The sequence below is a fragment of the Anabrus simplex genome, chromosome 1 (genome assembly GCF_040414725.1).
Source record: "Anabrus simplex isolate iqAnaSimp1 chromosome 1, ASM4041472v1, whole genome shotgun sequence".
NCBI classification, from domain to species: domain Eukaryota; kingdom Metazoa; phylum Arthropoda; class Insecta; order Orthoptera; family Tettigoniidae; genus Anabrus; species Anabrus simplex.
Genome location: NC_090265.1, coordinates 394,878,602 through 394,895,681, shown reverse-complemented (window position 1 = coordinate 394,895,681; position 17,080 = coordinate 394,878,602). Strand labels below are relative to the sequence as shown.

The 17,080-nt window shown below is 38.4% G+C and overlaps 1 protein-coding gene across 1 annotated transcript in view; it reads right to left on the bottom strand.

The window, feature by feature from the left end:
- Rbbp5 (retinoblastoma binding protein 5) overlaps nt 1-17,080 on the bottom strand; it is a 151,283-nt gene that overhangs the window by 48,197 nt on the left and 86,006 nt on the right. Inside the window, exon 9 of the mRNA XM_067143655.2 lies at nt 6,720-6,932. Within this exon, the coding sequence (XP_066999756.1) occupies nt 6,720-6,932 (213 nt within the window). The remainder of the gene's footprint in view (nt 1-6,719; nt 6,933-17,080) is intronic.

Below are 17,080 nucleotides of genomic sequence, written 5' to 3'. Positions count from 1 at the left end.
AACAACGGGACCAGAAGCTAAAAAGGATGCTACAGGTCCACCTAATAGACAAAGAACATAAACTGTAGGACCATCAGACACCACAGTCACTCTTTGCCCTGTGACGACGCATCAAGCGTGTCACTGGCTATTCCCCAGCGGAGCTGTTCCTTGGTCGACAGCTATACGGCACCAGGGATTGGGAATTCGTCCACCACCCACATCTGGTCAAGATGATGCAGCTGTTTCCCTAGCAGAGTGGGAGCAGCAGCAGCAGGACATCAAGGAGAAGCAAGCTTTGGCTGAGATGAGATCCCTTACCCACGCAAAGGTTCAAGATGGAAAATTCTAAATTCCCCTGGAGGGAATTAGATATTTTTCATCAATAGAGCATGTCAAAAACATATCAGATGTAAGACTTTTCAGGCGTTTGCTCTAAGACGAAACGCTGGTTAATAGAGCAAACGCCTGAAAAGCCTTACATCTGAAAGGTTCAAGATGTCGAAGAGACCCAGATCTTCCTACCAGACCAAAAAGTACTGCGACGTAACCACCCAGTCAGTAATAAGATTGGAGGGTTTCACACAGGTCTCGCACCTAAGTGGGTTGGTCCCGTTGAGATAGATAAGCAATTGGGCCATGGGGTCTACTTACTAAAGACCAACCCTCCTGTCAAGGTCCACGCATCGGAGTTGCGGCGAGTCACCCAACCGCTGCGCATACAGAGTAAGCCTGGTACTGCCATGAGCCCACCTGGAGGAGAGACTACTAATGACACAGCACAATCTGGTCATCATGAGGAGAACGCATTGACTTTCATCGAGGAAGAGGCTGGCAGCGAGGCAACTCTGACCCCCAACACGGCACGATCTGGTCAAGAGGAGGAGAGCACATCCAGCGATGTCGAGGAAGAGAGAAGATACAATCTATGACCAAGGCAAAGTCGACGAGTGTGCTAGACTGTGGAAACTGTTTCAAGTTATAGTGGGGATATTGACGCAAGTGTAATAGACTGATATAACTTGAAAACAATGTTCTTTAACCCATGGGTAAATAATGCAAGTATCGAGCTCGAATTATTATTATTATTATCATTATTATTATTATTATTATTATTATTATTATTATTATTATTATTATTATTATTATCATGACTTGTGAGGTATGGCTATGAAGTGTTTACATCCATTTAGTATTAGTATTATTTACGTAGTTAGGTACGGACGATCATATTATTTGTGAGGTTATGTCATGAAACATGTGCTGTATATATATTAATATGAGTTTAGTTAATGTAAGAATCCATAATTAATAGTATATAATTTATTATTGCCTGTGTATACAGGGTGCAGCAGAAATACCTGACGAATTTCAAACATAAGTAATTCGGCAACGCAACAAGCCATTTAAAGATTTATTGCACAGTTGGAAAGAGTGGTGTTTGCTATTTGCGTCAAATACACATACACACTAGGTTTTGAAAATAATGTCATCCAAATGCCGACCGTCCTGTTCGATGCACCTCTGAAGCCTCTCCCTGAAGTTCCGCATGACTCACCTGAGCATGCTGGTATTGTCTCGATTTCTTCACGGATGGAAGCTTTCAGGTCATGTAGTGTTCGCGGCTTACGTCGGAAGATGCGATCCTTCATATATCCCCAGAAAAAGAAATCGCACAGGGCGAGGACAGGGGAACGGGCTGGCCATGGAATGTCACCCCGTAAGAAGATGAGACGTCCCGGAAACATTTCTCTGAGGAGACCCATCGACACCCTGGCTGTGTGTGCACTGGCACCATCTTGTTGGAACCACACAGTAGGATTCCCTAAGTTGGTGAGTATCGACTGCAGGAAGGTGCGTAACAACTGTACTAACGATCCGATGTTACTATTATAGTTCTGTCCTCCTCTTCAAAATATTAAGGACCTACAATTCCAAAATCAGCGACAGTGCACCAAACAGTAACACGCTCGTTGTGATCTTTATATATCTAATGGTTATGCTGTAGGAGTGTGAAATACGTAAATGAATTCAATTCCTTTATATCGGCTCGTATTTATATTGGATAGAATTATATGCATCACTGGTTGGCCGGTACAAGGAAAGACGTGAGACGTTGCCATGACAAATTATGCACTACTACATTTATTTACACATTGGTAGGAATACATTATTTGCGAACGTTTTATACAACGTTTGTCTGCGTGCAGCGGTTTTGGCGATAACCATTGTCTAAAAGCAACTGTTTTGCCAGCACTACTTTTTTCTCATTTCAAACCACCCACATCATCCTGTATAGCCACTGTGTACCCGCTTCTCCTGCAGTTCTTATCATCTCCACACTTAACTCGCCCACTCCTGGTGCTTTTCACAGTTTCATCCTCTTCACAGCTTCCTCCACTTCTGCTCAGGTTAACTTCTCCACTTTCTCCTCACACCTGTCATCAATTTCCTCAATTCAATTTCAATTTCAATTTCAATACGAAAAAAAATGTTTCAAGGTCATTTTAAAATAAATTTTTGAGGTCATAAATGCACTGTTTTAAGGGTACTTTTAGATAATTTAATGGTCAACCTCGATCAAGCTTATTTTCAAGAAAAAGTTATCTCACGAAGGGACGCCTACAACATACCTATGGATTTTGACATTAACCTGTTAACTAGGTTTGATGCCTAAAGGCGTCAACAGCTGTCGCACGAGTATTGGGTTTGACGCCTTTACGCGTTCTTGTAATTTTAAATGTGTTCTTACATAGGGTTAGCAGCCTATAGGTGCCTGCCTATTCTTAATCACTTCTGCCATCTACTATCATAATTTAAAACTAATTCCATTCATATTAGATGTGATTATTGCTGTCCTATTCACTTTTATCCGGTCTCACGCCAGCCGGGTAGTTCGCGCCTAGGCGGCAGTCCGACAGCTGTCTCCTGTTGCCTCATGCGGTCCGCGCCAAATTCTTCGTAAAGTATTTATTTGTCCATATGTACACAGAAATTACTAAATTTGCGAGTTGTTGTCATCGTCGTCATTGTTGTTGTTGTTGTTACGATACAGTTGTTCTGCGAACTCCATTGTCCATGTTCTGATAACTTTTTGTAAATTGGTCTGTGTATCGTAGTAAACTGTTCCGTGTGACATGAACATGGCTTGGTTAGGAAAGATGTTGAATTATCTGAGAACCCGCCAACCGGAAGTAGGAATCACTCAAGAAAACATTGTGTTGTGTGCCTATCAAACCAGAGGCGACAGGAAACTGCTATTGCTGTGAGGAATGTGACGTGGCACATTGTGCTTGCCCATGCTTCCGTAATTACCACACTGTGCGCAATTTCCAAATGACCTACAAACCAGAAAGTATGTAGAACCTACTGATGCATATCTGAAAACTTGAAAAATGTCATCATCATAATGAAAGGAACACTTTTTATATTCACTTTTGTATGAACACACTGCGTATATATGTATGTATTTACGGGTTTACAAGAAAAACGGTAATAACATAATGCTATTGAATTTCTACTATATCACTAATAATTCAAGTAAATCAAGTAAAATATATTTTTCTGCTGAATATTTACATCTGCCGCACGCTACTGTACCCATTCCAAAAGTGCACGTTGCACTGAATAATTACCCACTGGCTGGTTGACGTTATGAAACTATTCCCCAGTTACGAGGTTAACATCCAGCCACTGCTATTATTAGAGCAAGTACTGTACTGGGAAAGTAATCGGCGGTTTACTTGCTTAAGGGACCATCTTAGCATTGTATTCAGCTGGTATTATTTAGGGAATCCTCGGAAATCATAAAGTTTTTTCTTTTTTTTTTCAAGTTGCTTTACGTTGCACCGACACAGATAGGTCCTATGGCGACGATGGGACAGGAAAGGGCTAGGAATGGGAAGGAAGTGGCGGTGTCCTTAATTAGGATACAGCCCCAACCTTTGCCTCATGTGAAAATAACCACAGAAAACCATCTTCAGGGCTGCTGATAGTGGGATTCGAACCCACTATCTCCCGAATACTGGATACTGGCCACACTTAAGCGACTGCAGCTATCGAGCTTGGTAAATCATAACGCAGAGTGGCCACAACAACTGGAAGGAGACAGGCGTATTTCGACTGCTCTACCTGAAGACGGAACGAGTTCGGTCAAATGTTAGTACTTACAAACCATCTACATTATGTCCAGGGTTAGATGTTTATTTTTTACTTTTTTCGATTGTATTGCTGAACAGGTTTTAGGCACTTCGCACAGGGCTCTATATGATATAGTCACTGGGCTTTCAGAAATGAATCAAAATTGGTCCTTCCTAAGACGAATCTCAATAACTGAAATTAACAGGGGTCCTCCTATTCAATACAAAGACATTTATTAATGTGAATTAATCACATGTCGAATTCACATGTCGTTCACATGAGGTACTAGTTTCGGCACTAAACTTGTGCCATCATCAGCCAACGAGTCAAATCAGGCAAACACAATACAACTTTAAAACACACTGTAACACCTGCACAGATGAATACTGAATAAAATATGGTACATGATGATATTGCACTTCAATAAAAAATCCTTTTAAAATGACGATGACTCTGTTGTGGTTTGTCCAGCTTGTATATGTCTTTAGTTCTTTGATCTTGTTGAAATTACGCTGCAGAGTTTAATGTCATGTGAAATTAACACTTTGTTTGATCTGTGGTTGGGTTCCGAAAGTCCAGCTCTGTCCACCGATCAAACAGGCTGCTCAAGGTTCCAAAACCCCATATTGAAGTCAGAATTAATTCTTTGGGTCCAACCAAGTTCATCACATGCACATTTATTTTTAGAACCAAACCACAGATCAAACAAAGTGTTAATTTCACATGACATTAAACTTTGCAGTGTAATTTCAACAAGATCAAAGAACTAAAAACGTATACAAACTGGACAAACCACAACAACGGAGTCATCGTCATTTTAAAAGGATTTTATACTGAAGTGCACTATCATCATGTACCATATTTTATTCAATATTCATCTATACAGGTGTTACAGTGTATTTTAAAGTTGTTTTAAAGTTGTATGCCGGATTTGACTCGTTGGCTGATGATGGCACAGAGTTTAGTGCCGAAACTGGCACCTCATGTGAACGACGTGATTAATTCACATTAATAAATGACTTTGTATTGAATAGGAGGACCCCTATTAATTTCAATTATTGTAATCCCACTTGAATACGGATCATGAAATTTCTAAATATCAATAACTCGAATCTAGTATCGGATATGATTACGTTCTCAAGACCAGAAGAGATGTTGCACTTTACATATATAAAGCCATTACTGCTTTGGTACTAATATAAGATGGAGATTATTAAGTTTAATTTTTATGTTACAAAGTCCTTCAAGCTGAGCTTTTAGGACCCAAATAAACCAACATTTTTGGAGTTTTGATGGGGCTTTTTTTTTCCTCTTTCCAATCTGCTTGTGATTAGTGACAGGAAGAACCGAATATTTAATGCATTGGAGAACTTTTGAGAATCGATACTTACATTTGAAACTATATCCTCGAGTTCAACATAACCGTTAAAAGTCAATGTAGGCCTAATTTACGCGGTACAAGATTTCCAGAAACTTACTACAAACATTATACTGGTGACCAAATTACAATAAAAAGCTTTAAAAAAAGGGATTTTGCCATCATGTTGGGCACTTTTGTATCTGATGTGCTTTATTTGATTAGATTAGAGAATTAAAAACTACTTGCGATCAATTGTTGTTCGTCTTGGCGTTATTTATTAGATATTTCAATGAGGCTGGCTTATAAAAGTTGCTGATATAAAAGTTTTCACGGTTACTGATGAAGTTTCCCCGGTAAAAGCGAATGTAAAATATCAAGATTTGTAACCCATGTAATTAATGTTCGAAGCCAGCCGTGCGATCTAGCTTGCCTGCCTCTCACCCATAGACCCGGGTTCGATTCCCGGTCACGTCGGGCATTTTTATCTGGATATAAGGGTGAGTTCTAGGTCCATCTGCTTACATGATTACCATTAAACGAGAAGCCGTCTAACGGTGAGATGATGATCCCGGTCTAGAGAGCCAGAAATAACGGCCAAGAGGATTTGACACTCTGAACATGCATCACCTCATAATCTGCAGATCTTCGGGGAGCAGCGGTCGCTTGGTAGACCAAGGCCCATTAGGGCTGTAGTTTGCTTTGTTTTAGGGGGTGTTTGTTAGATCATAATTATATGCATTTAATTATTGTGATGTTTAGCCAAATTGTTGATGATTTTAATCCGTTCCAAGATTTTCAGTTTTCCCGTATCTTACGTTTTTTGCCCGTGGTCTCCCCAGAAACTGAGAATCGGGGTTCCACTGTATAATTAAATGCAATAGGAATCCACACGAAATAAAGATACAGATATGTTGAATGTTTAGATTGCACAAGCATATATACTAGCTATCCCTAGCGTCAATACACATTCCATTCCCATCAATGCTACCCCTTCCAGAATATTTGCTACAAAGTGATAAATCCTTAAATTAATTCTCCTATACTGAAATATTTAGTCTATTATAATGACTTTACCGTGTCTGCATTTATTTTCACACCTCACAAGGATGCAAACAATAGGAAGACATAAAATTACAATTACAATATTGATTGTTTACATTACTGATATTTTAGGGGATGAATTCAAAAGCCATAAGCTAGGGAAGTTAAAATTCAAAATAAAAGCAAATAAGTAAATCACCTCAAGATCATCTTCTTGTTTCTCGGGACCCATTTCAACGGATTTATCTTCATCACTAAGATCAAATTCTGATTCACGTTCTTCATATTCCACGTTCTCATCCAGCTCTTTGAAGTCTGGAGCAAAGGCAGACCAGTTTTCAACTTGATTTTGTGCCCATACAGATACTACACCACTTGAGATGGATGCAATGATGGGACGAACAGGATGCCACTGGAATAAAAAAGGTATGTATATTTCATTACATTTTACCTCCCAGAAAAACAAGGTTATTATCACAACCACAAGCATGAATATAAATTCTGGAAGTAAGGATCCCTATTCAAGACCTATTTTTTCAATATTTGTTGGTAAAACTAATTAAATGACTCATTAAATGAATAAAAATTCAACAAATGTAAAAGAATTACAATGTACACTGTCTTCCTTTTTCAAAGTGTATTGCATACACCATACAACCGAGCAGAGTGGACACTCGTGTTAACACGCTACAGCTATGGAGTCAAGCTCTGCATTCAGGAGACATGTGGGTTCGAGCCCCACCGTCGTCTGTCCTGTTCTACGGTTTCCCATTTTCACTTCCAGGCAAATGCCAGGACAGTTCCTGCTCATAGGCCACAGCCAATTCCTTCCACCTCCTCACCCAATTAATTCATTCATCATTCATTTCATCTTCACTACCTCTTCAATTGAGGTTGGCATCAGGAAAGGCATCTGGCCATACAAACATGCCATATAAATTCATCTCACCTCATCCCCAACCCCGTATCAAGAAACGGGACTAAGAGGTAGACAATACACTGTGTGCTCCACACATTCTTGATTGTACATTTGTCATGTACAATAGTTAACATAAGAAGAGAGTTATCCTGCCCAGTATGGTTTATTAAGATTTATGATTTTTAGATCTGCAGCCGTGAAAGCCATTTTTGGAATTGTATCTCAATGGGGAGTACATATTTTTGATAATGGAGAATTCCTATTCGTTAACACAGCGAGACCGATTGTGATTGTGCGTCCGTACCGTAGGCACGTGCATCAAAAGCTATCAGAAGAGGACAAAGCTATTAGGCTAGCCTTTTATGAATGCTTTTTAAAAGCACTTTGTTTACTGATGAGTCAACTTTCTACAGCACAGGCGTGCCGAATCATAAACGTCAACACTATCAGGCCTCTGTCAAACCCCCACTGGCTGTGAAAGCAAGACAATCAAAAGCAGAGCTTTAGGTCCAGCAGCCAATGTTGTTGCTTTCTTAACACCACCTGGGGATCACATGTAGGGTACTTTGAGGTTAAACGGCCCCGCGGTGTAGGGAGCAACACATCCGCCTGTCACCCGGCAGCCCCGGTTTCGAATCCCGGCCGGGTCAGGGGCTTTTAATTGTACATGATTAATATCCCTGGCCTGGGGACTGGGTGTTTGTGTCATCCTTAATGTTCCTTTCCTCACATTCAACACTTTACACTTCCGCAATTTCCAAATATACGTAGGTTCATAACATATGGTGCAAAGTAGGGGCAAAGGATCTTAGGTCGAAGCCCCGAATAAATAGCATTTTTTTTTTAAAAGGTTAAATGTGCGGACGTGAAGCACTGGCATAAGTGGAAGATAACAGAGAACCCTTACTGTGACTGTGCCAACATGTCCCAGACTCTCCAACATATCGCTATGGATTGCCCACTCAGGAAGTTCAACTGAACAATGCAGCACATCCATGAGGCCACTGAAGAAGCTGTAAAATGGTTAAGCATGTTGGACATTCATCTCTAACACTACTACATCATGTGATCTAAGTCTCATTCTGTATGTTTTAAGACTACTCAAATATGTTCAGTATAACTCCGATTTTGCGTGACCTAGATTTAACATAAACCCACATTTAACGAAAGAAATTTCCAGTCCCGAAAATTATTCCATAAGAGCAATGCTATTTTATATTCGATTTAACGTAATTCACAATAGAGCAAACCCCGCATTTAGCGTTAAGGAAATGTTAAAATTCTCAAATATTTTCTTCTATTCGTTTTGGTTATGAGACATTAAGAACCTATGAAAAAGGCGGCATAAGCTTGCTATGGATGATTCACGGCAGAAGAGGAAATTAGAGCTCGGGCACTTGGGGCTAAAGTGAGATGACGGACTCAGATGTACATCCGACTGTGGCCGCTGTAGCAGAAGAGAATCCCCGTTTTAATGACACTGTTGTTATAACCTTCGAAAATTCCTATATTAATCTGTGCAATATCCTTTGGTTACAATGAGGACCCTTTTACAGATTCATCCGTTATTACAGGCAAATTCGGGCACATTAATTTGTGTCCATTATCAATACTCATACACTGTACCAAATACAGTATATGACTACTCCAGCGTTTATATATTGAATGCGATCGATCATCTTCCGTATCGATTCCTCGCTACGTGCAAGCAAGTTGATCTTGAGCGAGCCTGAGGTCTCCGAGCTCCAAATCTCTGATTCGTGTAAATAAACATCGGAATAATATGTCTTTGCAATAAGTGCAATGTTAGCAGTTGTTAAATGTTAGAAATAAAAGCTGAACTAAACGATTACTTAATTGTAATACTATGTACTGAAACAAAATGAGAATGTGATACTTCTACTTTTCAAGATACAGCGGAGTGCATAAGTAATTTCAGAGGTTAGGTTACGTACTTTCATGTCATGTTAAATTCCAGAAAGGCTGTTCTTGTGTAAATTTTTAGTGAAAATATTATTATTTTACAGGGAGCTTGGAATATGTTTTCATAATACGCGCACGGTAAACCTAGGTTAGGTGATGCCATTTGAAATAAGAAAATGGAAATATTTGTCACAATCCTCTGGATTGATGCTATTACAATTCTAAAGAATGAAACGGAATATGAGTGTTCAGACTATTGGAATTAGAAAATGCGTGCTAATGAGTAAGCCGCTGCTTGGAAAACTTATGGGAAAATGTTTAAACAAATCTATTGCTGTTTCATTCCAATTTTAATGTGTTTTTGTGCGACTTTGGTAGTTTTCCCGACTTTTATGGAAAATCGTATATAACATTATAAGAACAACCTTAAAGTAAAGCAGTTTTGCATTCACCGACAAAAATTTGTCAAAATGAAGCACAAACCGTAACTACAATACATTGTGTAGGGTAGATATCTCCTTGTTTTATTGCTGTCACTGTGCAAATAATATATGATGGTACAATTTACGTTAATACAGGCAAAGGCAAAGATCTCTGGAAAAGTGTGCTACCTACTGAAACCTTGATTTAAGGTAAACCCCCATTTTAAAAAGTCAGGTCCCTGTAAAAACGTTAAATAGGGGTTCTACTGTATATAGATTTTTTATCATTGTTTGTAAACTTCTATCCTTCTGCCATACAAAAGAATAACAATACTGAAGAGATGGCATGGAATGACATCAGTAGACGAATAAAGTAAGAAAGATTACAATATGAAGATATGAAGTTGGAATTCAAAGAGGACAAATTGGGGCAAATATTCATTCATAGGAAGAGGAGTTAGGGCTTGGAATAATTTACCAAGGGAGATATTCAATAAATCTCCAAATTCTTTGCAATTATTTAAGAAAAGACTAGGTTAACAATAGATAGGAAATATGCCACCTGGGCAACTGTCCTAATGCAGATCAGTGGTGATTGATTAATTCATTGATTGATTGATTGATTGATTGAAATTCTGCCGCTAAATGACTTCTAAATCACTAGAGTTCGCAACACTGATGATATTTTGTGATAAAGGTTTTCTCCAGCCAATCAATAAGGATTGAAAACTGTGGTGGTCGCGGCAACAACCAATAACTGTGTAACCATCCTCCATTAACACTAATCAGAAAGGAAAAAATGGAAGGTGCCCGACACATCAAAAAGAAAGACAAGAGCCACAAAAGGCCTAAAAATGAAAAACACCCTAGGCCTCCGAAATTTAATACCATTGGGGTCAGAATAGAACAAGATTTGACCAAGGGAGGTCGGACAGGAAAGATGAATGTAAGAAGCCTGGCAAAGTGAATGGAAACAATGCCTGGACTCAGTTAAAGGCCCTTGGTTGCCAACCCATGTTCAATCAATCAATCAATCAATCAATCAATCGATCAATCAATCAATCGATCGATCGATCACCACTGATATGCATTTAGGAGAGTCACCCAGGTGGCAGATTGCCAATTGGTTGTTTACATAATCTTTTCTTAAATAATTTGAGAGCCGCTGGGGCCCCTTTTAGTCAAATCTTATCACAGCTGTGTTGTTGTTGTTATGAGGTTTCCATGGATCACAGGGGGATAAGAAGCGTTAGGGTTGAATGGGTGGACAAGGAATTAACTAGAGCATAACACGACAATTTTGAAATTTTACTTCTTTCCTATTTTTTTTCTACTTTAAAATTGATAAATAGAAAATCTGAATATTAAAGTACAGAAAAGGCCTATGATAGTGTTAAAAGAGATAAGATCTGGGAGTGCCTGAGGAAAAGAAGTGTGCCTGAAGGACTGGTAAGGAAAATTCAGATGTTGTACAAAGACTGTACTAGCTGTGTACAAATTGGGGAAGGTCTATCATCAAGGTTTGAGACCAAGAGTGGAGTTCAGCAAGGAAGTGCACTGTCCCCACTACTATTCACTGTTATGGACAATATAAAGAAGAACGTCAAGGAAAAGTTAGGTGAACTGAATGCAGTGGCCTTTGCTGATGATATCATGATTTGGCGTGAAATAGAAGAGGTAGTACAGACCAGACTCAACGTTTGGAAATCCCAGTTCCAGGAATATAATCTCAATATCAGCGAGACCAAGACAGTGGTCATGGCAGTCAACAGAGAAGGGTGTCCAGCATGTGTAAAACTAGGAGTGTGTGGATAGTTTTCCTTACTTTGGAAGTGTAATCTCCAGTGATAATTTGGTCAAAAAGGAAATTACAAACAGAGTGCAAAAGGGATCAGAATTCTACCAACAAGTATGAACACTTTTATGGGATGACATGATTCCAAAACCGGCCAAACTGATGATGTTTAACAGCTATTTCATACCAATATTGACCTATGGTACTGAAGCGTGCACCCTCACAAAAAGAGATTCATTAAGACTGCAAACATCACAGATGAAATTTCTTGATTCACAATTCAGAAGACCAAGATGGACAGGTTAAGAAATGAGGAGGCGAGGAAAGAAGCCGGAATAAAGACATCCATATTGACCAAATCGGTACATCCAGACTATGGTGGTACGGGCATATGATGAGGTTGGAGCTTAAAAGAACAGTCAGAATAAATTTGGAAAGACAGCTGGAAGGGAGAAGACCTGCAGGAAGACCTAAAACCCAATGGATGGACATGATCAAGGATGACCTGTTTACCAGAGGATGGACAGCGGATGATGTTCTCCATGACAAGTTCTACATGGACAGGAAGAAGTAGAAGAGGCTCATTAACAGTACCCGGGAAACTTGAACTGTACAATGATGATGATGATGATGATTAATGAGGTCGTCAGCTCTAGCAATAACGATTTAAAGTCCAAAAATCAGGTACAAAATTTACAATTGTTAATAGCTTGGTTGATTTACATAGAAAAGAGCATCATTGCTCTTGATAGGAACAGTATTTTACAAAGAGCATGTTTTGCTCTGATCATTTATACGACATAGGAGTCTAAGCAGAGGCATACATTTCTTATTGCACACTAAGTTACACCTGACAATCCATCGATTATCCTCAAAGTATTTACACCAAGAAGCCCCGAGGTGAGCTTATCTATTGCTCAATAATTTATAACTTTCTGTTCCTCAAGGGAACTTCACACCACAAACAATTCTACACACAACAATAAATTTACAGGGGCATAACTGCCTATTCTAAGTGGCCTTAGTGTAAAACAGAAAAGGCTGAATATGACTGGTCATCAACAAAAGGGTAGGAGGCGAAACACTTACCCTCCTTATAGAATTAGAAAAACCCTTAAGTGGGCATATGGTCCAATGATACAGAGACTAAGCCTATTCTACAGCGGGGTGATTAAGATGGGTACATTAAAGCCAAAAGTGATTAAAGGAATTTAGAGGTTTTGATATCTGTAGTAACCCCATGCCAAGTTGAATGGGAATCAACAGAGGGTAATCGCTCTTTGTTCCCTTACATTACATATTTCCCAGTAGGGAAAAGAATAGAATCCTGAGACTTGCCGGAAATTCTACATTTAAAGCACGAAATTTAGAACTTTACATAAATAAAAGAGGTTGAAACCTTCCCCTCAAGCTATCAACAGGAGCTATCACATGTTTATGAAAATTCCGTCATTACCTTGAGTTGCTGGGCCTTCTGAACGCTGCCCGTGCCCTTGCCTCCTTATGGACACACCGCACTCACAAAAACTGGAGCAATTCAGACAATACGGCCCTAAAATGCTCAGCTTTTATAGTATTTTTTTAGGGGAAGCTTCCAAAACTCTTTACTGATAGACTGGATTCCTGTACACTAAGTAATAATAATAATAATAATAATAATAATAACTTAAATGTTTCCACCTTTTCAATACAATATATTCACAAGATTACAAAATTATACGGTACTAGTTTCGACCCATCTAGGGGTCATCATCAGCCGTATTGGAGCAAAGATCATTTGTGGCGAAATCCTAAGACACAAATGATCTTTGCTCCAATACGGCTGATGATGACCCCTAGATGGGTCGAAACTAGTACCGTATAATTTTGTAATCTTGTGAATATATTGTATTGAAAAGGTGGAAACATTTAAGTTATTATTATTATTATTACTTATATATTGTTCAATACGGACCAAAAACATGAAATTCCTGTACACTACCCCAATTTTAATTGGCTAGAGAAAATATTTACAAGTTTACATCTAACAGTTGGAGACCAAGGTACCTTGTAATACAACAGTTCATGTTTGTTTACATAGATGGACTTTTAGAAGGCATGCAGTTTAACTGGCCAGAGAAGGTGAAACCCTGGTATAACAACAAGAATAATAATAGGGTTGGCATCAGGAAGGGCATTTGGACGTAAAACAGTACCAGATCCACATGTGTGACACAGTTCACACCCGCGACCCCACAAGTGTGGGCAAAGCGGTAGAAGAAGAGTACAGGGACTTACTTCCATCAATTATTTATTTTAATTTTTTAGCCAACATAGGACTACTTAGTCAGGTTTATGAAGGTTTTTCTCCTTTTTGTGAGCCAATACTGTTTCATCCTTTCTGAACGTAATTTTCTTTCTGCTTCTGGAATCACTCTTCCTATTCTCTGCTTGTTGATTTTTGTCTGTAGTCTAGTGTGTTTATCGTTCAATATTTTAAGTGTATTGGTTTTGTATTTTAAATCTTTCTATTGTAATATGCAACCCTCTCATTGTTTTCTTTAAGTTCTGTGATCCATCTAACATTATTCTTACTTTTACTCTTCCATAATTTTACTATTGATTCTATTTTCTGGTGACCATATTAGATGGCATAAGAATGATATTCATTTCTTTTTCATTGTCCTAGTCACAGGTTCTATTTCTTTACAAACTGTCTCATTGGAAGCTAGTCACTCCAGACTCTGTTTACTTGATAATTTTTATTTAAACAGGTCCTCACTATTCTCCTTTCTAACTTGAGTACTCTATCTATTGCAACGGTGTTTGTTGTTTTGAATAATGTTTCACTTGCATATGTAATTTGTGGCTGGGTGACTGTTTTATAGTGTTTCAATTTGGTTGCTATTGAGAGACACTTCTTATTATATGTAGCCTATTCTTGGTAACATGCTGTGCTGTAACCAGTTTATCTATTCTATTTTGCCATGATGGTTTCTCGTTCAGGTTATATGTGATTATTTCACCTAAATATTTAAATATTTCTACAATTTTTATTTCTTAGTCTCCCAGCTTAATTTTGTTTGCAAGTGGAAATTTTCAAACCAATATTTTGAGCTATTTTCTGTAAAGATTTGATATGTTGTTCTGTTTCCTGAATATCATTAGCCAGAAGAGCTAGATCATCAGCAAATCCTAGACAGTTCAAATGTATGTTATCCTTTTGGGTACCATCTTTTATATTTTTCAAGTTGCTCTTGTACCATTCCCTTATAAAGTACTCTAGTGCACAGTTAAAATGAAGAGGTGACAATCCGTCACCCTGTCTTAAACCAGTTGTTCAGAAAGTTCTCTCCTAAACTTAATTTTAGAAATTGTATTAGTTAGAGTAAGTTCAATCAATGTGATAAGCTTTGGGTGAACTCTGAAATGTCTTAACATTTTTAATAATGATAGTCTGTGGATGGAGTCGTAAGCTTTCTTGAAATCTATAATAGTTATTGAAAGGGGCTTGTTTTGTTTTCTGTAATATGCCATGGCTAGGTTCAAAGTTATTATTTGTTCAGAGCAGCTTCTCCAAGGTCTGAAGTCTCCCTGGTATTCACCTAACTCTTGATCAAGTTGTTCTTTAATCCGATTATATAGTATCTTAGAGAAAATCTTATACGTGCAATGAAGGATGGAAATACCACTATAGTTGTCTGGATTACTTTTTTCACCTTTCTTATGAATTGAATTAATTATAGCTGTTGTCCATTGTTCTGGGAATTTTTCTGATATCCAAATCTTCTGTAACATCATACGGAGGGATGTCTGAGTTGCACTGATGGCATATTTCCACATCTCTGCATAAACCTGGTCTTCTCCACACGCTTTGCAGTTCTTCATTTCCTTAAGCACTGTTTCAACTTCTTTTGCTGTAAGTGGGTTTATATTTTCTGGTTTTGTTTTTATCACAGTATGTGTATCAATGAATAAGAGTTTTTCAGGTTCATCACTGTTCAAGAGCTTGTTAAATGCTTCTGCCATGATTTTTGCGTTTTCCTTATTGTTATGTGCTGTTTTTCCATCTTTTGTTCAACAATAATGTGGGGGGGGGGGTTGTATTTTTGCAATTGTTTACCAAAGGCTTTGTAATAATCTCCAGAATTGGTTTTGTAATAGTTTTCCTCAATAGAGTTTATTAAATCTTTTTGATATTTTCTCTTAATTCTTCTAATAGTTTGGGTAAATTCTTTTCTGACATTAATTATATAATAATAATAATAATAATAATAATAATAATAATAATAATAATAATAATAATAATAATTGTTACCGAGTTTTTGTGGTAGTTATGCGTGAAAGAAGGTGCGGGGTGGTGAACAGGTCTCAAGCTACTAAGAGTAAAATTAATTTAAAATTTAACAAGGTTATATTTTCTTTTCAAAACAAAGAAATAACAAGCATGGCAGGTACAAAGTAGCAAGTTCACAGGGTAGTTACAATATTTACAGGATTTGGGCTTCGCGCCCTGACTGCAACATGCTAGGGCAATCTGCTCAGTTTTACCCCACAGACACAAGTTTCAACAGAGGGGCAGAAAACCCCATTCATGCCTAGGAGCCCTTGCTCCAAATTACACTGAAAAGCCTCCACGAGGCATACAATACTCAATTTTCAAAAGAGCCACTCGCTCTCAAATTTAAGCCTCTCCCAGGCCACACCAAACTCCACCTTCAAGCTGTCCTCAACGGACGTAGACACAGGGGTAAAATACCCAATCTACTGAGGTCTATTAAATGAAAAGGAGGTTAATTAAATGACCTCTAAAATAACAATTTGAGAGGAGGCGAACTTGCACTCCTAATACACTTTGATTAAGACCTACTTGGCACTAGGCCGTAAATACAAGGGCTAATCCCATACTAAAGAGGTGACTTAAAAAGAGAATAATTTGTTTTACGTTAACGAAGAATAGGTTGAGTAAAATAAGTTCACCTCAAAACAATATGAGTGGGAGCTCGAGAGGGTTAGCACTCTCTATCCCAGTATGTAGCTTTAAAAGAGAATATATGAAAAGAGTAGTTACATTTAGGAAAAGGTTACATGGTGTAACGCTTCGAACCCGCCCCGAGAGTTAAACTGCTGAGCTAGCAAAGAAAGAAGTTATTAATCGGCCATTACCTTGTTGTTGACCGCTGCCGAGGAAAGAGGCGCTTCCCGCCCCCTGCTATGTACTTTACACACTGAAAGATGGAACAGAAGTGGCGCAGAGACCCAAAAATCAGCAGTTTATATCCTCTCGCGGAAGGTTCTAGGCGTTAGGGGAATGAAAACACCCGCCCACAATTACTTTATTGGCTAGGGTACAGAAGCATATCCAAGTTGGGGGAAGATACATCGGATTGGTCGGAAATTACTAAAAGAAATTCGGGATTGGATAAATCTAAAACAAAGGGGAAAAGAGGGGTATACAGCCAACTTAAACAATAACAGAAAGAAATTTAACAAGAAACAAACATTTGAAATAAAAATTTCTC